This window comes from Entelurus aequoreus, linkage group LG10 (genome assembly GCF_033978785.1).
Source record: "Entelurus aequoreus isolate RoL-2023_Sb linkage group LG10, RoL_Eaeq_v1.1, whole genome shotgun sequence".
In the NCBI taxonomy this organism is placed as follows: domain Eukaryota; kingdom Metazoa; phylum Chordata; class Actinopteri; order Syngnathiformes; family Syngnathidae; genus Entelurus; species Entelurus aequoreus.
Window position 1 is genome coordinate 68711231 of NC_084740.1, and position 22552 is coordinate 68733782.

General features: G+C 40.9%; 1 protein-coding gene across 1 annotated transcript in view; it reads left to right on the forward strand.

The window, feature by feature from the left end:
- The window catches only part of parp4 (poly (ADP-ribose) polymerase family, member 4), a 131527-nt gene that overhangs the window by 11662 nt on the left and 97313 nt on the right, over positions 1-22552 (forward strand). The window contains exons 3-7 of the mRNA XM_062061526.1: positions 966-1185; positions 16428-16515; positions 18243-18321; positions 18404-18496; positions 18563-18721. Coding sequence (XP_061917510.1) covers positions 966-1185; positions 16428-16515; positions 18243-18321; positions 18404-18496; positions 18563-18721 — 639 coding nt within the window. The remainder of the gene's footprint in view (positions 1-965; positions 1186-16427; positions 16516-18242; positions 18322-18403; positions 18497-18562; positions 18722-22552) is intronic.

Sequence of the window (22552 nt, forward strand, 5' to 3'; positions counted from 1 at the left end):
AGTGTGTGACAGGTGTCTGACAGGTGTGTGACAGGTGTGTGTGTGACAGGTGTGTACCAGCTGTGTATCAGCTGTGTACCAGGTGTGTGACAGGTGTGTTTGACAGGTTTGTAACAGGTGTGTACCAGGTGTGTGACTGGTGTGTACCAAATGTGTGACAGGTGTGTAACATGTGTGTGACAGGTGTCTGACAGGTGTGTGACAGGTGTGTTTGACAGGTGTGTGTGACAGGTGTGTACCAGCTGCGTATCAGCTGTGTACCAGGTGTGTAACAGGTGTGTGACAGGTGTGTACCAGCTGTGTGACAGGTGTATGACAGGTGTGTGACAGGTGTGTTTGACAGGTGTGTACCAGCTGTGTGACAGGTGTATGACATGTGTGTAACAGGCGTGTACAGGGTGTGTACTGGGTGGAACACGTTTGCAACAGGTGTGTACCAGGTGTGTACCAGGTGTGTATCAGGTGTGTATCAAGTGTGTCACAGGTGTGTGACTGGTGTGTACCAGGTGTGTAACAGATGTGTACCAAGTGTGTGACAGGTGTGTAACAGGTGTGTGACAGGTGTCTGACAGGTGTGTGACAGGTGTGTGTGTGTGACAGGTGTGTACCAGCTGTGTATCAGCTGTGTACCAGGTGTGTGACAGGTGTGTTTGACAGGTGTGTGACAGGTGTGTACCAGCTGTGTGACAGGTGTATGACATGTGTGTAACAGGTCTGTGACAGGTGTGTTTGACAGGTGTGTACCAGCTGTGTGACAGGTGTGTAACAGGTGTGTACAGGGTGTGTACCGGGTGTGACAGGTGTGTACCAGGTGTGTATCAGGTGTGTGACAGGTGTGTGTACCAGGTGTGTGACAGATTTGTAACAGGTGTGTAAGATGTGTGTAACGGGTGTGTGTGCCATGCAGAACACGATAGTGTGCAAGCGTGAAGGAAACATCCTAACACGTGCAACATGTCTCACAGTGCTCCTTCGTCGTGGTCAGCGACGTGTCCCACCTGAGCGCCAGCAGGCTGCGAAGCGTCCAGAAGTTCCACACACCAGTGGTGGGAGTGGATTACCTGCACATGTGTGTGAAGAAAGGCGTCCTCCTGCGTAACCATGACTACCAGATGGATACCTCCTCGCCGTCTTCTTCTCACTCGCCTGCTCTCACTTTGCCAGTTCAGCCATTCAACAATCAAGGTGATTTCTTCTTGCCCATTAACACTCGTGCACTCACTGACATCATCTCAAATGAGTACCCTAACCCTATTTATTTCCGTCATTCTTTCCTTTCTTTTTATTTCTTTCCTTCCCTCTTTTTATCTTTCTTTTTCATTTATTCATTCTTACTTCTTCTTTAATAATTATTAGTTTTTTCCTACTTTTTTCTTTCTTTCATTTCACCTACCGGTACTTTCTTTTTTCTTTATTTATTCTTTCCTCTACTTTATTCATTCTTTCTTTCATTTTTCTTCTTTATTTTTCTTTGTCTTTATTTATTATTTCTTCTCTTTCTTTGTTTTCTTTCTTTCTTTCCTTATTTTTTTCTTTCAATTTTTTTGTCTTTTTTAATTCATTCTTTCTTCTTTCTTTCTTTCCTTCTTCTGTCTTTATTTATTCTTTCTTCTTTATTTTTTTAATCTTTCTTCCTTTCCTTATTGTTTTGTTTCTGTCTTTCTTTCTTCTTTATTTCTTCTTTCTCTCTTTTCTTTTTATTTCTCTTTCTTTTTCTTTTATTCATTCTTTCTTTAATTTTTCTTCTTTATTTTTCTTCTTCTTTATTCATTATTTCTTCTCTTTCTTTGTTTTCTTTCTTTCCTTATTTTTTTCTTTAAATTTTTTTGTCTTTTTTAATTCATTCTTTCTTCTTTCTTTCTTTCCTTCTTCTGTCTTTATTTCTTATTTCTTATTTCTTTTTTGTATCTTTTTACTAGGGATGATGTTTGATAAGAAATTATCGAGTTCGAGTCTATTATCGAATCCTCTTATCGAACCGATTCCTTATCGATTCTCTTATCGAGTCCAGATAGGTTGTTGTATATGGAAAAAAACACACAATATTTGGTTTAACAAAAGCTCACTTTTATTATATAAGAAAACAATTTAATCTAAAAAATAAATAAATATTGACTGTTGCCCCCCTAAAAAAATAAAATAAATAAATATTGACTGTTGTTACCCAAAGTATATTAAGTGGGACTTTTCAGAAAAACAAATATATAAGGTAACACAAAAACAACCTGTCTCTGTGATGACTATAGGTGTATAAATAATACTAGTGTTAAATAAAATCAGTCCCTTGGGCACAAAACTGAAAATAATACAGCTCTCCAAAAAGTGCACTTCTGCTGCTATTTGACATAACTGTTTGTTATGATGCTTTGACATTTTTGCACTTTATTTCTTTATTGAAAGAAAATTCTATGAAGAGAAAAGTTGTTTGCAAATGTGGTTACAATGCTAAAAAATGAAAAGTTCAAGCTAAAAAAAGAAATACACTTTATTGAGTTAACATTATTTCTTTATAGGGGGAAAGATGTTATGAGCTAGGGAATATAACTACACTACCCATCATGCAACGGGAGTGACGAGCATGCGCGGTAGCCCCGGAAAGTGTTGTTGCATGTCGTCACCCGTGAAAGTAAACGTCAAGAACTCAGCCAACACGCCTCGTCTGCATTATTTATAATTAGACAGACAACACATATACAGTGTGATTTTGTTTTGTTTACAAGGAAAGAAAACCAAAAGTTGAAAAAGGGAGATCATGTCATATATGTTGTGCATATATATGTATGTGCTGCGGTTGTAACGACCTGGTCGCATGGTGATGCGGATGTGTTCTCCCAAGGATGCAGACGGCTCGGACACAGCTTGCAGGTAGGAAAATGATTTATTTCCACAAATAAATCAGACAGAAACAAACAAAAACGACTAGCGTGGGAGCTAGTAAGCAAAATAATATAGCATGAGAGCTAGCAGGAAACAAGGTGGTCGTTAGCTGTTGCGTGAAAGCAAATTAGGAAGCCAGGCAGAGTGCTGCCCGGGCAAAGACTAAATAGCCCTCTGATTAGCGCTTGGGCAACAGGTGCGCGTCCCAAACACTAACCAGAGGCAGGTGATCACAATCTGCCGTCATGGCAACAGAAACCAAACAAGGTGCTGAAAACACAAGTGACTTGAACGTAAAACTATGATCCGGGCAGCGGATCCTAACAGTACCCCCCCCTAAAAGGACAGATTCCAGATGTCCCTTGAAAACAAAAAAACAACTGGAACCCAAAAAAAAACAAGCAATAGTTCACGAGTCAAGGGCGGGCGGGGGGGTGACTTGGTGGTGGGTCGCCAGGCCACGTGTCCCCGAATCCACCGGGGAAGGGTCAGGTGGCGGCGGCGAATGGAACGCCGCCGCCGCTGGCGAGGCGGGCGAGGCGGGCGACCACGGTAAGGCCACATTCGTGGCCGCCGAGAAGGTGGGCGTGAGTGGCGCCAGAATTTCAGCAGCCTCTGAGTCCTCTGAGAGAGCTGCTTGCGCAGCCGGACCACTCGAGGTCGCTGAGACGTCGCTGTCGTGGCAGCCGGAGTCGCTGTCGTGGCAGCAGGAGTCGCTGTCGTGGCAGCAGGAGTCGCTGTCGTGGCAGCAGGAGTCGCTGTCGTGGCAGCAGGAGTCGCTGTCGTGGCAGCAGGAGTCGCTGTCGTGGCAGCCGGAGTCGCTGTCGTGGCAGCCGGAGTCGCTGTCGTGGCAGCCGGAGTCGCTGTCGTGGCAGCCGGAGTCGCTGTCGTGGCAGCCGGAGTCGCTGTCGTGGCAGCCGGAGTCGCTGTCGTGGCAGCCGGAGTCGCTGTCGTGGCAGCAGGAGTCGCTGTCGTGGCAGCAGGAGTCGCTGTCGTGGCAGCAGGAGTCGCTGTCGTGGCAGCCGGAGTCGCTGTCGTGGCAGCCGGAGTCGCTGTCGTGGCAGCCGGAGTCGCTGTCGTGGCAGCCGGAGTCGCTGTCGTGGCAGCCGGAGTCGCTGTCGTGGCAGCAGGAGTCGCTGTCGTGGCAGCAGGAGTCGCTGTCGTGGCAGCCGGAGTCGCTGTCGTGGCAGCCGGAGTCGCTGGTGCGAGAACCAGCCGTGGTGCAGGTACTGGTGCGAGAACCAGCCGTGGTGCAGGTACTGGTGCGAGAACCAGCCGTGGTGCAGGTACTGGTGCGAGAACCAGCCGTGGTGCAGGTACTGGTGCGAGAACCAGCCGAGGTGCAGGTACTGGTCTGGGAACCAGCCGAGGTGCAGGTACTGGTGTGGGAACCAGCCGAGGTGCAGGTACTGGTGTGGGAACCAGCCGAGGTGCAGGTACTGGTGTGGGAACCAGCCGAGGTGCAGGTACTGGTGTGGGAACCAGCCGAGGTGCAGGTACTGGTGTGGGAACCAGCCGAGGTGCAGGTACTGGTGTGGGAACCAGCCGAGGTGCAGGTACTGGTGTGGGAACCAGCCGAGGTGCAGGTACTGGTGTGGGAACCAGCCGAGGTGCAGGTACTGGTGTGGGAACCAGCCGAGGTGCAGGTACTGGTGTGGGAACCAGCCGAGGTGCAGGTACTGGAACCTGTGGTGGAGCTGGTGCTAGCCTTAGCCTTGGCGCTAGCTTAGGTGCAGGTGGCCTAGCTGGCGGTTGCGGCTTAGCAGGCCGAAGGACAGGTGGCGGTGGCCGAGCAGGAGGTTGCGGCTTAGCACGCCGTTGTGCCACCCCACTCGCACAGCTCCCAGTACTAGCCCCCCCCTCAAAAAGCGGATCCCAGACGCGCTCCTTGCGGATTGGAACCGTCTTCAAGTGTGGGTGGTGGGAGGTCCGGGGGAGGGCTGAATCCTCTCCTCTAAATTGTCCAAAATGTCTTTTCTTACTCCCCACTTGAGACTGGGTGGGAGCACAGGGGGAAAAAATATGTGCAGTGGGCGGAGCAATAGTCACTGGGGGTGGAGCTAGAAAGTCAGGTGACCGGGACTGACTAGAATTATATTTCACAAAAATGTCCTGATAATGTTTTATTGCAGAATTAAAGTCACTAGAAAATGGCTGGCAGGAAGAATTGACATGATGTCTAAAAAAGTCTTTGTCTATGACGTCATCCAAAGTGGGCGGGATGATGTCATCCGTGTGGGTCTCTAGCTGACTGACAGCCCAATCGGTGAAATGTTTGGCAAAGTGGTCAATTGGGTTGCCAAACATTTGAGGAGGGGAATCTTGGGCTGAATATTGCTTACTGTGTACCGGTGGAGGAGTCTGTGGGAGTGGCGCGTCTTTGCAGCGAAGTGAAGACCTCTTTGGTGGCTTCCGTCTTCGCTGACGCGTCCGGTGGTGCGGAGGTGTGGCGATGTCCTCGGGCCAAACGGAGTGGATTGGGACCAACCTTCCGTTAGGACCCCATATCAGGTCCTGGCGCTCCGAAGGGGAATAGCGGAGAGTCTCCGCCTCCATTGCTCGCAACACCATCCACGCACCTTCGTCCATCTCCTCCGACGTGCTCGTTGCGGGAGAACTTCTTCTTGCTGGCTTCCTACTGTAACGACCTGGTCGCATGGTGATGCGGGTGTTGTTCTCCCAAGGATGCAGACGGGCTCGGACACAGCTTGCAGGTAGGAAAATGATTTATTTTAGAACTAAATCAGACAAGAGAAAAACAAAAACGACTAGCGTGGGAGCTAGTAAGCAAAATAATATAGCATGAAAGCTAACAGGAAACAAGGTGGTCGTTAGTTGTTGCATGAAAGCAAATTAGGAAGCCAGCCAGAGTGCTGCCCGGGCAAAGACTAAATAGCCCTCTGATTAGCGCTTGGGCAACAGGTGCGCGTCCCAAACACTAACCAGAGGCAGGTGATCACAATCTGCCGTCATGGCAACAGAAACCAAACAAGGTGCTGAAAACACAAGTGACTTGAACGTAAAACTATGATCCGGGCAGCGGATCCTAACAGCGGTTGCTATAAGAACGTTGCGACAGCTGCCGTAAAGGAGGTGCGTTGCTATGTTTCCGGTGGGTCGTAGAAGTGTTCTTCATGTGTTTGTACCCTGCTCAAATCTCCCAGTAAAGTTATTCATTAGATTATACCTTTTGTTTTGAACTTTATTACACCTTGGAGCACTTTTTCCCGTCCATTTTTTTCCTGCTTTCGCTATCTGCGCCTAATGACTGAGCTACATGACTCATTTCTTGTGATGTCCTGCGGAGCATTTCTGGTCGGGACGGGATTCGTTCCGAGGGGTTCGAATAAAGAACCAACTCTTTTTCTTTACTATAGTGGTCTCGATAACGGGTACCGGTTCTCAAAAAGGGATTCGAGTCCGAGGACTCGGTTCTTTTCTTATCAAACAACCGGGAAAACCGGTTTCGAGTATCATCCCTACTTTTTACTTCCTTTCCTTATTGTTTTGTTTCTGTCTTTCTTTCTTCTTTATTTCTTCTTTCTCTCTTCTTTTTAATTTCTCTTTCTTTTTCCTTTATTCATTATTTCTTTTTTTTTTCTTTCTTTCTTTAATTTTCTTTGTCTTTTTTTCCTTCTTATGTCTTTCTTTATTTATTCTGCCTTTCTTTTGTCTTCATTCAATGTTTATTTATATAGCCCTAAATCAAAAGTGTCTCAAAGGGCTGCACAAACCACAACGACATCCTCGGTACAGAGCCTTAAATATATTTTTTTCTTTCTTCCCTTTTCTTTCTTTTTTCTTTTTAATCTTTACTTTCCTTCTTTTTCTTCTTTCTTTTGGTCTTTCTTCTTTTCTCCTTATTAATTTTTTCTTCTTTCTTATTTTTTTCTTTCTTTCTTACTTTCCTCTTTTTTTCGTTCTTCTTTCATTACATTTCCTTTCCTTTCTTCTTATTTTCCCTTTCTTTCTTCCTCGTTTGCTTCTTCGCTTTCTCCCTTCCTTCCGTCTTTCCTTTCCCTGTTTCTTGCTTCCTCCTCTCCTTCCATCCTCCCCATCCTATCCTTCTTCCCTTTCTTTTTTGCCTCCTCCCTTGCGTGCTTGAAGACACTTATCATCCTGAAGGTTTGTTTGGACTATTTGTCCTTTTAGAAAGATTAAAGATTAAAGTACCAATGATTGTCACACACACACTAGATGTGGTGAAATTTGTCCTCTGCATTTGAGCTGCCCTCTGTTCACAATATCTCACTACATGTTGGATTTCATCTTTCTGAAAATCAAACCGCAGCTCCCCCGTGCCAGTAGCACTCGTGCGCGCTATCGTCCCCATACTTGAAAGTGTTGATGATAAATCAATGCAAGAGTGTACGTTGGTAACGCTCACTTACCTAACACTTTAAGAGCTTTTAACTCAGGCTTTTAGCTCGATGCCGAGCGCTCTCAATCGGAGGACCCAGGTTGGATCCCGGGGTGTAACGGAAGCAATGGCTGGACCAGGCGTGGTGCATCTATACTGCCATACAAGCTGTACACTGACTACTCGGAAGTGTTTCCTGGTTTACTCTTTATAGTATAGTCTCTGGCAAGATCAACAATGAATAAGAATGCTATTTGAAATGTGCTGTCTGTGTTCGTGCTGGTAAAAGTCTGTAAAAAGGTGTGATATTTGTCAGTGTTTTATGTAGTGCAGGACGTTTTCACACAGGGATGAAGACGTACTTTTTAGAATTTTCTTCACTTACGCTGGCTTTGATCTTACCTTCCAAAAAAAAACACCTCTAACTTCAGCAGTGCTGTTAGCGTGAGGCGAGTCATCAAATCTCTCTTCCACTCGCTCTGCTAGTTCACCTTTGGCCGCGCTTAGATGCACTTGTTTAATAGAGGGGACATGAAACGCACACACACACACTCACACGCACACGCACACGCACACGCATTGAGACCTGACCAAGCCACTGTTGGAGCTGTTGAATTCGCACAAGCAAAGAGAAGACATGTTCGCGTGTGCTTCCTGTGTTTGCAGCACTAAAAACATTTGATGTACCTCCAACATCCAAGGTCGACATGACAGCAAACATGTCAAACAAAAAATACATTTTATCTGATCTCTTCTAAACCGGAAGGACATACGATTGGTAGGCAGGTTGTTTTTTTATATTTTTTTTACCGTGAAACCCTGGGCGTCCAAACCTTTTCCACTGAGGGCCGCACACTGAATAATTCAAGCATGTGGGGTCCATTTTGATATTTTAAATGTTCAAAACCATTACAAACCATTGGGGTTCTTTTACCTATAGGACATTGCTCAAGTTTGGTACCCAAAATGATCTCATAAAAATGTAAAAAATAAGTCATATAATTATTTTTTTAATTTCAACGTTTAAATCGCCTGACCAACTGATGATCTATCTGGCGATATGAAGTTGTTTTTTTTAAGTTTTATTGTCATGACCTGACACCACAGGTCATGTGTTTTGATTCGTTTCTGTTTCAGTGCTCCTTTTCTCGCTAGGAGCGCTGATTTCACACACCGGTTTCTGTTTCTTGATTGGGACACGCACTAGTGGCCCATTGCAATCAGCAGGCGCGGGATCAATGTTTTCTCAACGCGACTGTTATTTTGAAGCTAAGCTTTACGCTACTACTTACTGTTCACGTTTATGCTACGCTAGGTTTTTGCCTTGCACTTTTTGTATTTTTGGCTTGTGTATGGAATTAAATACCAACATTATCTGCAAGCTGCCTGATGTCCTTGGGATCTTCGAATCACAAACACGGAGAGTTTCAAAAACACATATTTGGGGTTAAAACAATCTCCATCCACACGTGTGTAGTTTCAAAACTTTCTATGTCTACACACAAACGCATACGCCTGCTGTCATGCACATTTTGTCCAATCAGAAGGCTAAAAAAAAAGCAGCAATAGCTGACTTGGTGGAATTACACCTCCTATTATGTTTATTTTGATAAACTTTAGACGTACAATGACATGTACATTATCTTTAAAACCAGCCTGCACCTACAAAGAGCCCTGGGAAATTATTAAAGAGCGAATGCACACCTTAGCTGCTGAAACCCAACACTCATAGAATTATAACATGTTCACTGCACATGTAATACATCATCATGTTGCTGAAGTGTACATTATTTTTTAAATCGGCCACACTAACGAGCCAAGGAAACCATTTAGCATGTTTAAGTATCTGTAAAAAAGCACACGGACGTGTGTATGCCACTGTAAAACTGTCATGGAATTATAAAGCATTTAATCATGGATATAGTGATACAGTACAGTGCAATGAAGTGTATAATGTCTTTAACATCAGTACACACTACAAGGAGGACGCTACATTGTTTTATTTAGTTGCTTGGTCGCTTTTGACTCGCGAGCACGGTCCATCTACAATCATGGACGCAAGACACAAAAGTTAACTTTATGATTTGTCGTTAAATAAGGACTAAAAACATAAAATAATGTTGCACCTGTCTTTCACAGCAAAAAGTCTTGCATGTCAAAGTTGCCCCATCAGGTGGAGGTTCCACAGAGATCGTATCCAAAACAGCTGACTGTCTTTAGCGCCGGCGGGAGTGTCGCCAAGCCCATTTTGACGTCTTTTTTATTAATGTTGAGTGAAAAGAGCCGCATGTTTACATTCAAACATACAGTAATTCATCTTACAGTGTGTTTAAAGCAGGGGTGTCCAAAGTGCTAATTGTTTACCGGCCCGCCACACATTCTGGAAATACTATTGTAAAAATAAAAAAGAACATTAAAAAAAGTGGAATGAGGTGAAATCTAACAAGAAAAAGTTGCAATGTTGACACAAAAGCTGCCATGCAGGCTGTTTTTTTTTCTTTTGTCTTTCTTTATTTTTCTTTTTTTGCCATTGCTCCAAAAAAATATAATAATGACAAAAAAATCTTTGTTATAATGAATTATTTTCAGGGCTCCAATTACTTCAAATATTTCACTTTAAAATGTTTTATGTGGTAAATATGGCATATATTGTGTAGTAGCCATATAAAAACATCAAAGATTTCTTTGACAAAAGCGCATAAAACAAACAAAATAATTGTTCCAGCATAAAATCGACAGATATATCTGAAGTTGATCTCATAACTTAAGTGTTGAAAGTAAAAGAAAAACTTAATAAAAATGTATCACTTTATGATTGGGGCACCTTTTGGATCCCAAATATATTTAGCGATTTTTTATTTATCTTTTCACTGTGATTACTCAAAAATATGAAAGAATTAAAATCAATGGTGTCCTGCATTATTGATCTTTTAGGGCTCTAATTACTAAATACTGCATATTTCAGTTTTACTCTAAAAAAACTAAGTTGTTTTTGACAGAAAAGCCATAAAACATTTTTTTAAATTTGTATTACTTTATATCAACTTGAAGTTGATATAGAGATTTACTGTAAGCGTTAAATAATTTAAAAAAAATAATAATCTGACTTATTTTTAACATTTTAATGACTGAGACCCTTTATGGTACACACATATACACATACTGTACATATACATTCACTGTACAAGCACACATACACATACTGTACATATACAAGTACATATGCACACATACACTCATGCACATAATCACGTTTCATCAAACATATATTAACGTTGTTGCCCTAGGGTAAACTGGGTATAACACATGGCACACTGACAAAGCTTAACCTATTGTTACTATAACAATCTACAAGGTTAAGGTTGCTTCTCTTTCTTCCCCTCCATTTTTCTGCATTCTTTCGTATCTCAAGTTATCATTACGTATATGTATTGTTGCATTTGAACAATTGTATTGTTGATAATAAAGGTAAAGTACTGGTATTGTTTATTATCAATAGCACTATTTCTATTGGTATTCATATTGCTCCATTTTTAGTGTAATAATGCTCATTGTCATTTCTGTATTTTTATTTTTATTTTTTTAAATTTTCGCTAACTGCTTATTTGCTATTACTTTTACCATCATATTTGTACATGTCGTATTTGCTGATGTTGCTCTGTTGTTGTTGTTGTTGTTGTGTTTGCTGTTGTTGTTTTTGTCTCTCTGTCTAATCCCCCTCTTGTCCCCACAATTCCCCCCTCTGTCTTCCTTTTTGTCTCTTTCTATCCCCTCCTGCTCCGGCCCGGCTGCACCAAATGATAATATAAATACATTTAATAAAGTCAAAATACAAGTAAGGCAACAAGAGAAGTATCCTACACTTCTCTTTTGTAAAGTAAATCTGAACAGCCGATATGGGCATCTACATCTGCTATATGATTTGCCCGAGAAGCTGGGCAGGACATTATTAAAAAAAAAATAAATAAATAAAAATAAAAGTGTTAAAAATAAGTCATATATTATTTTTATTTTTTGTCAACCCTTAAATCGCTAGATCAACTTCAGATCTATCTGTCCATATAAAGTTGAGGGGTTTTTTTTGTAAGTTTTATGTCCTTTTTTGTAAAATAAAACCATGTTTTTATGGCAAAAACACAAAATACAGTATGCAACATTCAATCAAAAACATTCAAAGTGGAATTGTTTTATGTTAAATAATTGCAACCTTAAGTAGGTCAATAATTCATAACAACATTGATTTTGATTTATTATTATTTTTGGAGCAAAGAGTTAAACAAAAAAAGTCAGTTAAAAAAAGCAAAGAAAAATAAAAAAAGTACCACTAAAATCCTCAGGGATTCAAAAGGGTCCCGCTCATAAAGGTATTTGGCCACCTATCCAAATTATGAGAATCAGGTGTCCTAATCACTTGGCCCGGTGTATAAAAATCAAGCACTCAGGCATGGAGACTGTTTCTACAAACATTTGTGAAAGAATGGGCCGCTCTCAGTGATTTCCAGCGTAGAACTGTCATAGAGTGCCACGTAGTCGTGAAATTTCCTCGCTCCTAAACATTCCAAAGTCAACTTTATTATAAGAAAAGTGAAGAGTTTGGGAACAACAGCAAGTCAGCCACCAAGTGGTAGGCCACGTAAACTGACAGAGAGGGGTCAGTGGATGCTGAAGCGCATAGTGCAAAGACTTTCTGCACAGTAAGTTGCTACAGAGCTCCAAACTTCACGTGACCTTCCAATTAGCCCACGTACAGTACGCAGAGAGCTTCATGGAATGAGTTTCCATGGCCGAGCAGCTGCATCTAAGGCAGGGGTGTCAAACTCATTTTAGCTCAGGGGCCGCATGGAGAACCATCTATTCCTACGTGGGCCGGACTGGTAAAATCATGGCATGATAACTTTAAAATACAACTACGGCAACTTCAGATTGTTTTCTTGGTTTTACTTTGGCCTAAAATAGAACAAGCACATTCTGAAAAAAGGACATATCACATATGATCCTCTTGACAAAACAATTCAAGTTAGTTGAAAAATCTGCGGAAAAAAATGGTACAGTTTCAAAAACTCCATGAAGAACACAATGAATTTAGACTTAATCTCAGTGTATCTACAAAGCAATTCAACTTTAAGTCACAGCCCATGTAGGATTGAACAAAAAACATAAGAAAGCATAAATAAAAACTCCTCTATGTATCAACTACCTCATTTGTCTTTCCACTGTTCACTTTCTTTGAATTTTCACAGAAGAAACTAATTTTCACAGAACCATATCAATGTGTCTCATGCAGCATTTTAAGTGGGGTTACCAATTGTTTATTTTACTCCTGTGTGTTTTACGTTGGGTCAGGGGGGAGGAGTCCCAGCCCCACTACTGTGTACCTCTTGCTTGGTATACTTGCTCGCCCCAATATAAACAATTTGCTTGCCTAACAGAATTGCTATTGCGACATCCAGTGGACACATTTAGAAAAACAGTTTATTTAATTTTAAAATGCAGCTCAATTTTACACTGACTCATCTCGCGGGCCGGATTGAACCTGTTCGAGGGCCTGATCCGGCCCACGGGCCGCATGTTTGACATCCCTGATCTAAGGCATACATCACCAAGACCAATGCAAAGCGTGGGATGCAGTGGTGTAAAGTTTGTTGCCACTGGACTCTAGAGCAGTGGAGACGCCTTCTCTGGAGTGATGAATCACGCTTTTCCATCTGGCAATCTGATGGACCAGTCTGGGTTTTGAGGCTGCCAGGAGAACGCTACATTTCGGACTACATTGCGCCGAGTGTGAAATTTGGTGGAGGAGGAATTATGGTGTGGGGTTGGTTTTTCAGGAGTTGGGCTTGGCCCCTTAGTTCCAGTGAAAGGAACTTTTAATGCTCCAGGATACCAAAACATTTTGGATAATTCTATGGGATGGCACTTCAAGTTCATATGTGAGTAAAGGCAGGTGGCCAAATACTTTTGGCAATATAGTGTATACAGGTATATATACACATACAGTACAGGCCAAAAGTTTGGACACACCTTCTGATCTATCTGTCGATATAAAGTTGGGGTTTTTAAACACTCATAAAAGTGTTAAAAACAAGTCATATACCGTATTTTTCGGGGTATAAGTCGCTCTGGAGTATAAGTCGCACCGGCCGAAAATGCATAATAAAGAAGGAAAAAAACATATATAAGTCGCACTGGAGTATAAGTCGCATTTTTGGGGGAAATGTATTTGATAAAACCCAACACCAAGAATAGACATTTGAAAGGCAATTTAAAAGAAATAAAGAATAGTGAACAACAGGCTGAATAAGTGTACGTTATATGAGGCATAAATAACCAACTGAGAACGTGCCTGGTATGTTAACGTAACATATTATGGTAAGAGTCATTCAAATATCTATAACATATAGAACATGCTATACGTTTACCAAACAATCTGTCACTCCTAATCGCTAAATCCCATGAAATCTTATACGTCTAGTCTCTTACGTGAATGAGCTAAATAATATTATTTGATATTTTACGCTAATGTGTTAATAATTTCACACATAAGTCGCTCCTGAGTATTAGTCGCACCCCCGGCCAAACTATGAAAAAAAACTGCGACTTATAGTCCAAAAAATACGGTATGTATATTTTAATTTTTTTTATTTTTTACATTCAATACTTACATCTCTAGATCAACATCAGCTCTATCCGTCAATTATATGTACCGTAATTTCCGGACTATAAGCCGCTACTTTTTCCCCTCGTTCTGGTCCCTGCGGCTTATACAAGGGTGCGGCTTATTTACGGCCTGTTCTTCTCCGACACAGACGAAGAGGATTTCGGTGGTTTTAGTACGCAGGAGGAAGACGATGACACAATGATTAAAGACTGACTTTTCATATACCGGTAGGCTGGTTATTTTGATAACGTACAGGCGAGCACTTTGTATTAATTTGCACCGTTGTATTATTTGTACACTGCACGAATGCTGTTCGCCATGTCAAAGATGTGAAAGTTTGATTGAATGATTGAAAGATTTATTGTTAATAAATGGGACGCTTTGCGTTCCCAAACAGTCATCTCTGTCCCAACAATCCCCTCCGTGGTAGCAGGAACCCCTATATACTACGGTAATTACACATCAAAACCCTGTGGTTTATAGTCGGGTGCGGCTTATATATGGAGCAATCTGTATTTTCCCCTAAATTTAGCTGGTGCGGTTTATAGTCAGGTGCGGCTTATAGTCCGGAAATTACGGTATTTATTATTTTATATGGATTTTTTGTTTTTTTTTTCATGCCTTTTTTGTCATTCAAAAACGTGTTTTTTTATACGACAAACACACAAAATATGCAATATTTTCCCCAAAAATATTTGACAGTGGAATATTTGATGTGAAGTAATTGAAGCTTTAAATAGGTCAATAAATCACAACAATATTTATATTGTATTCATTATTATGTTTAGGGTAAAGACAGTTTAAGAAAAACAATCCCACTAAAATGATTGGGGTTCCAACTCATAAAAGTGTTAAAAATTAGTCATATATATACACTACTGTTCAAAAGTTTGGGGTCACCCAAACAATTATGTGGAATAGCCTTCATTTCTAAGAACAAGAATAGACTGTCGAGTTTCAGATGAAAGTTCTCTTTTTCTGGCCATTTTGAGCGTTTGATTGACCCCACAAATGTGATGCTCCAGAAACTCAATCTGCTCAAAGGAAGGTCAGTTTTGTAGCTTCTGTAACGAGCTAAACTGTTTTTAGATGTGTGAACATGATTGCACAAGGGTTTTCTAATCATCAATTAGCCTTCTGAGCCAATGAGCAAACACATTGTACCATTAGAACACTGGAGTGATAGTTGCTGGAAATGGGCCTCTGTACACCTATGTAGATATTGCACCAAAAACCAGACATTTGCAGCTAGAATAGTCATTTACCACATTAGCAATGTATAGAGTGTATTTCTTTAAAGTTAAGACTAGTTTAAAGTTATCTTCATTGAAAAGTACAGTGCTTTTCCTTCAAAAATAAGGACATTTCAATGTTACCCCAAACTTTTGAACGGTAGTGTATATATATATTTTTTTACTCAATGCTTTAAACGCTAGATCAAATTCAGATTTATCTTTCAGGTGTACGTTGTTGTTTTTTTCTTCGCTCTTTTAGTCATAGAAAAATTGGTTTTTATATGGCAATCACACAAAATGTGCAGTATTGTTCCCAAAAATGGTGGAATATTTGATGTGAAGTAATTGGAGCCTTGAGTAGGTTAATAAATCCTAACAACCTAAATTTGGATTTATTATTATTTTGCAGCAATGACAAAAGTAAAATAAAGAAACAAAAACCTTTTCTTGTTCCTTGTCATCCATTTGCTCTTTCATTTCACTTTTTTATGTTTTTTGTGTTTTTCTAACAATACATTTAGAATGTGCCAAAGGCCGTTAAAGAACGAGCTGATTGCCGACAATGGGCAATCAGCGCACCTTTGACACCCCAGATTTAGAACATGTCTTGTACAGTTTGACACAAGAACAGACAAAACCCCTTTACAGCAAACAGACTGGGAAGCCTAGTTTAGTCGTCATTTAATGAGGTCGTACACGGCGTGTTTAAGCAACATGGCAGGGTAGCTTTGGCAAGATCTTGCTGTTATTTTAATCCCTGGCGTTGGCTGTTTGTTCGCAGCTGCAGCAGCAAAGATATGTGTAGGTGTAAAAGATTGACTATGGGTTTTTGCTTGCAGAAATCCTACCCTGATATATGGCCACAAGTGGTGCAGATAGAGTGCAATAAATATGTGGTGCAGGCGTGAGGACTAATGAAAAAAGAGAAAAAAGCAAGGCAGCACAGTGTGTACCCCTCTGCTCTGTTTACACAGTGCAGACAGATTGAATCAGATCCAACTCCCACCCGGTTCCAGCCCGGTGACTCTTGGCTGCTGTCTATCACCGCCTTCATTTGCCCGTTGCACCGACTCGAGTCAAGAGTTCTGCTCCCCCTCGGCTGACACATGGGCCCCCCGTGATAAAGTCCCCGTCGCCGGCTGGAGGTCAGACGGAGGTTTCCTCGAAGCCGCTGTGACGGATGCGGAGCCTGCATTTGTCCACACTTGATCACTGCACGCATCTCTTTTTTTCCCCCTACAGATTGTTATATTCTGCCGCAGTTCACTCTTTTTTCTTTTTTTTTTTGCCTTTGCAGCATTTGCAGCCGGCAGAGCGGTTGCCAAGCCCCCGCCGGGTGAAAGCTCGCCCCCGGAGAAAAGCGAGGACATCTTGGGCAAGTTCAGGTGGGCATCCGCAGCCAAGGTGTTGCATTATCACAGCAGGGTCCGTCAGAGAGGGCGGCAACCGCCTCGCTGGGGTCGCTACGAAACCACCAGGTGTTAGTGTCCATTTAAAGCAGGGGTGTCAGACTCGTTTTCATTGAGGGCCATGTCAATATATATTTGATTCTTATGTATATTTTTTAAATATATCGTAAAATAAATTGTACATTTCACAGTATAAGACAGGAAACTCAGTCACGAGAATTTTGCTGTAAAAAATTGTTTTTTTTTTACAATGTATTATTGTAAATGGAAAAACCGTACCACATTTTTTTTACTTAAAACAATTTTTTTTTACAGTAAAAAATAATTTTACTGTAAAATTTTTTTTTTTTTTTACAACATAATAGCATAAATGGAAAAACAGTAAAACTGTTTTTTACTTTTAAAAATGGCAGCTTATTCTCCAAAATTGTACTGTAAAATGTAGTGTTTTTTACAACATATTAGTGTAAATGGAAAAGCAGTACAACTGTTTTTTTACTTTAAAAATGGCAGCTTTGTCGCGAGAATTCTTTTGGAAAAATACAGTGTTTTTTACACCATATCACCACAAATGGAAAAACAGTAGCACTGTTTTTTTTTCCTTTAAAAATGGCAGCGTAATCGCCAGAATTTTACTGTAAAATATAGTGTTTCTTACAACATATTATCGTAAATGGAAAAACAATACCACTGTTTTTTCCTTTAAAAAATGGCAGCTTAGTCGCCAGAATTTTACTGTAAAATATAGTGTTTCTTACAACATATTATCGTAAATGGAACAACAATACCACTGTTTTTTTCATTTAAAAAAAATGGTACCTTAGTCACCAGAAATATATAGACATATACATTTATGTATATACACATATACACACACACACACACATATATACACACACATACAGCTATACATATGTATATATATATATATATATATATATATATATATATATATATATATATATATATATATATATATATATATATATATATATATACACTACCGTTCAAAAGTTTGGGGTCACCCAAACAATTTTGTGGAATAGCCTTCATTTCTAAGAACAAGAATAGACTGTCCAGTTTCAGATGAATTTTGTCTTTTTCTGGCCATTTTGAGCATTTAATTGACCCCACAAATGTGATGCTCCAGAAACTCAATCTGCTCATAGGAAGGTCAGTTTTGTAGCTTCTGTAACGAGCTAAACTGTTTTCAGATGTGTGAACATGATTGCACAAGGGTTTTCTAATCATCAATTAGCCTTCTGAGCCAATGAGCAAACACATTGTACCATTAGAACACTGGAGTGATAGTTGCTGGAAATGGGCCTCTATACACCTATGTAGATATTGCACCAAAAACCAGACATTTGCAGCTAGAATAGTCATTTACCACATTAGCAATGTCTAGAGTGTATTTCTTTAAAGTTAAGACTAGTTTAAAGTTATCTTCATTTCAATGTGACCCCAAACTTTTGAACGGTAGTGTATATATATATATATATATATATATATGCATATACACACTCATGAATTAAGTTAAGTATTATAAAAAAGAAACCAGAAGATTTACAGTATATGTATATAAACACACACACAATAGAAAACAATTAAGAATGAACAGATGTACAAAGTTAAAATAAAACAACAAACAAAAAAAAAAATGTACTAAAGTATCTCGACATTTCTGCTGTGGAATTTTGCAGGGTTTACACAGACCGCGACAAAGACCTCCCGGCGTATCCGGAAGACTTCAGCGTGGCCAAGTATTCCATCTTTCAAAAGGTAACATGCCGCTGACAGTCAGTGAGCTGTGTGCTGTACCTGTCGCCGCTAATAATGCACTGCATCCTTGTGGTCCCTGCAGAATGACAGCAGCATCTGGTGTGTGCTGGAGCTGCAGAGCGCCAAACGGGACAAAGGGCCGCGGTTCCGCGTGGTGCGCTACAGGAAGCACGGCGTAAGTCCACTTTTTTTTTTAATCCGCTAAACTGAAATATTGGACACACGTAGCTTGTGCTAGCAGAAGGCGGTGCAAAAGGACATGCTGCTGTTCCTGTCCACCTCCGAAGAGGCCGTGGAGGTCTACCGGACGCTGACAGAGTCCCTGTCCACTTGCAGTATGCAGCCCAGGACCGACATCCCCGCGCAGGCCCAGGACCTGGGCTCTGGCCCCCTGCGACAGGTCTGCCACCTATAGCTTTATATCAAAAGTTACCACAAACATGCAAGTAATTATGAAAACACTCGCAGCAAATTAGCCTCCAGAGGGCGCAAGTGAGACATAAAACATTATTATACCATAAAACAGCCCAAGCTTCCTCCGTGGATTGGAGGTAATACCGGCAACATTATGAGGCAACATAAAAGATATTGTGAGGGGACACAAATGCTGCGGCAAACAAAAACTTCCTCTGTTACCTTTCAAGGGTTTCTCTTTGCCGTAACGATGCTTCTTGTCACTCGGGCGTCAACTTAACATACAGATTGAACCACATTAAAAAGCATTTACAAGTCATTTAATGCATTTTGCGAAAATGAAGGCCTTAAAGGCCTACTGAAAGCCACTACTACCGACCACGCAGTCTGATAGTTTATATATCAATGATGAAATCTTAACATTGCAACACATGCCAATACGGCCGGGTTAACTTATAAAGTGCAATTTTAAATTTCCCGCTAAACTTCCGGTTGAAAACGTCTATATATGATGACGTATGCGCGTGACCCCAATCGTTGAACCGGAAGTATTGGTACACCATTGAATCCAATACAAAAAGCTCTGTTTTCATCTCAAAATTCCACAGTATTCTGGACATCTGTGTTGGTGAATCTTTTGCAATTTGTTTAATGAACAATGGCGTCGTTAGCAACAGCATTGTTAAGCTTCGCCAAGCTGGGAATTATTAACCGTGTAGTTCATGTCCATGGTTTAATAGTATTGTTGATCTTCTGTCTATCCTTCCAGTCAGGGATTTATTTATTTTGTTTCTATATGCATTTGAGCCCGATGCTATCACGTTAGCTCAGTAGCTAAAGAGCTTCGCCGATGTATTGTCGTGGAGATAAAAGTCACTGTGAATGTCCATTTCGCGTTCTCGACTCTCATTTTCAAGAGGATATAGTATCCGAGGTGGTTTAAAATACAAATCCGTGATCCACAATAGAAAAAGGAGAAAGTGTGGAATCCAATGAACCCTTGTACCTAAGTTACAGTCAAAACGAAAAAAGATACGTCCTGCACTGCACTGTAGTCCTTCACTCTCACTTTCCTCATCCACAAATCTTTCATCCTCGCTCAAATTAATGGGGTAATCGTCGCTTTCTCGGTCCAAATCTTTCGCTGCTGGTGTAAACAATGGGAAAATGTGAGGAGTCCTTCCTCCGGTGATGTCACACTACTTCCGGTACAGGCAAGGCTTTTTTTAATCAGCGACCAAAAGTTGCGACCTTTATCGTCGTTGTTCTCTACTAAATCTTTTCAGCAAAAATATGGCAATATCGCGAAATGATCAAGTATGACACATAGAATGGATCTGCTATCGCTGTTTAAATAAAAAAATGTAATTTCAGTAGGCCTTTAAATGGCATTAAAAAGCATAAAAGTAGCAGTAGAGTGTAAAAACAAGCTGACTTTACATGCTTGCGTTTCATTGCATCCATTAAACCATATCCAATTATATTTACAATCTGCAAAGTATGTGGAAACACCGTTTAAACATCACAAAATGCCAAAAACTCAGTTGTCCATTTTGAATATTCTGCTCTCAATATCTTCGACAATTTCCGTAGATTCTACGTCATGATGGGAACACTTCTGCTCTCTGACCATATTAATAGGTCAGTCATACTGGAAATACGCAAACATTGGAAAGAGATGTGATGTTTATCATTCACAATCCTTATTTAAGACAAAAACACATTATTGGCTTTTTTATGCATTGGAAATGGTAAATAAATATCTAGCAATTGAGTCAACAAGTGGAGGATCCTCTTTAGTCCCACTATACACTAAAAACATCCAGGAAGCGGCAACAATACTCAATTTACATGTCGTGACCTGAAAATTAAACAAATATGAGTATATTGTTATTATAAGGGCTAAGGCAGACAGACTATTTTAGCGGTGCATCGATAGCAGTGAGCTAATGCTAGCTTACGCTGCTATTGTTGACACACTGAGCCAACGACTGCTTCTGCTTCATCTCAAACTTGCTAAAAGTAAATCGTTCGACTTTCACATCCCCCGCGATGGCAAAAAAGACACAAAAAGTTGTGGCGACTTTTCTTTTAACCCTTGGTGAGGATTGCGATTGAAACTTCATCCAAACGGAAATATGTGAGCGTTCCATCGGTCGGCATCTCAGAGAGAGTGGAAATATTACAGTAAATGTTTGTTTTATTATGGTTAGTTTGTATGTTTAGCACCTAGCAATGCTGCTAATGCTATAGTGTCACAATCAAACTGCATCCATCACTCGGCTTCTAAAACTTATTGCTCACCCTCTTTGTGCTCGGGCTCAAAAATACAAGGTTCTGATCATAATTTTTCCAAAGGTAATCATTGTTGGCTCTCACAAAGTCTGCTTGATTAGCATTGTTGTTGATGGGGAAGGGATCTATGGTTCCTCCTCTACATCACGCGATCACGTGACTGGCTTGCTCATTAACTCTCAAAATGGTTCGGGAATCTCCGTGAGGTTGATACTGTTTTTATCATATCTATTTACTCAAAAACTTTGTAGGACTTTAGGTGTCATAAATCAGATATACACTATATGATAATAGTTTCACTACAGAGGCAACTTGTGTTTCCACTCTACTGGTGCTTTAAATACAATTGGCAGATAGCTTATAAGTCAATTAATGGAATGACGCATGAAAATTAACTTGATAACTTTGCTACGTCTGTGTGTTTCTTTTCTTCGTCTCTGGCTTTCAAACTGGATACAAAAGGTCTCACTCTGTGCATCCCTCTGAGCACCTGAGCATGTTTATTTGACAGTAGACCGACTTGAGTCATCCCCAATCTTTGTTTCGGTATGAGCAGGCGGGACCGCCAGCTTGCTCACACAGGAATCACGGACATCACCTACTTTGTCGCGACTCACCTGTGTGCAGATGGCCCCCCCTTATCATTGCAAATATTTGTTTGTGCTACGTTTGTTTTGTAAAAATTTTTCGTTTGTGCCGTTACTACCGTATTTCCTTGAATTGCCGCTGGGAATATAGTATTCGCCTGCCTAGAATTACAGCCGGGTCAAACTCGTTTCGCAAAATAATTAGCGCATGCTTGGCACTTCCGCCGGGTCAAATATGAGTCATTAAATGACTCCCGCCTCCTGGTGGTAGGGGGCGCTAGAGATCCTTCTTGCGACTACCAGTACTGCAGAAGACAGGTGCTGCAGAAGAAGACAACAAGCAGCAAGCGTGAGCAGCGATCGTTTGCTTGCACAGTTTTCTAAACTGGACTTTCAATCGAAGCAGGAGGTAATAATTAAAGGAATTTCTCCAGAGACTTTTAAAACTGAAGAAAGATAAGGAAGACTGCCTTTGATCAGAAGCAGCTGCACATGGACATCATTTATAAGTAAAGGTAAGACCATAATAACGTTTTTTTTTATTAAATGTGCTTTTCATGATAAGGTAAGCGCCGGACTGAGAAGAGGTTTTAAAATAATTAGCGCATGCTTGCCCATCCCGCATGCTTTTGGTAAGCGCAGGAGTGAGAAGAGGTTTTAAATTAATTAGCGCCCCGGCGGCTATTCAAGGAAATACGGTATTTTTAAGTTATTCTAAAATCCATTTTCTGAAGAGCCCCCCCACCTTGTCAAAATCCCCCCAAATGTGTCCGATTCGTTTGTGCTGTGCTTGTGCTAGTTTGTTTTTGTTTAACTGTTATAATTTTAGTATTTGTGCTGGTCTGTGCTGCAATTTTTTTTGTCCAGTATACTTTTTATGTTATTAACGTTTTATAGGTTTTATGTCCTGCATTTGCATAATCCGCAACTAGTAA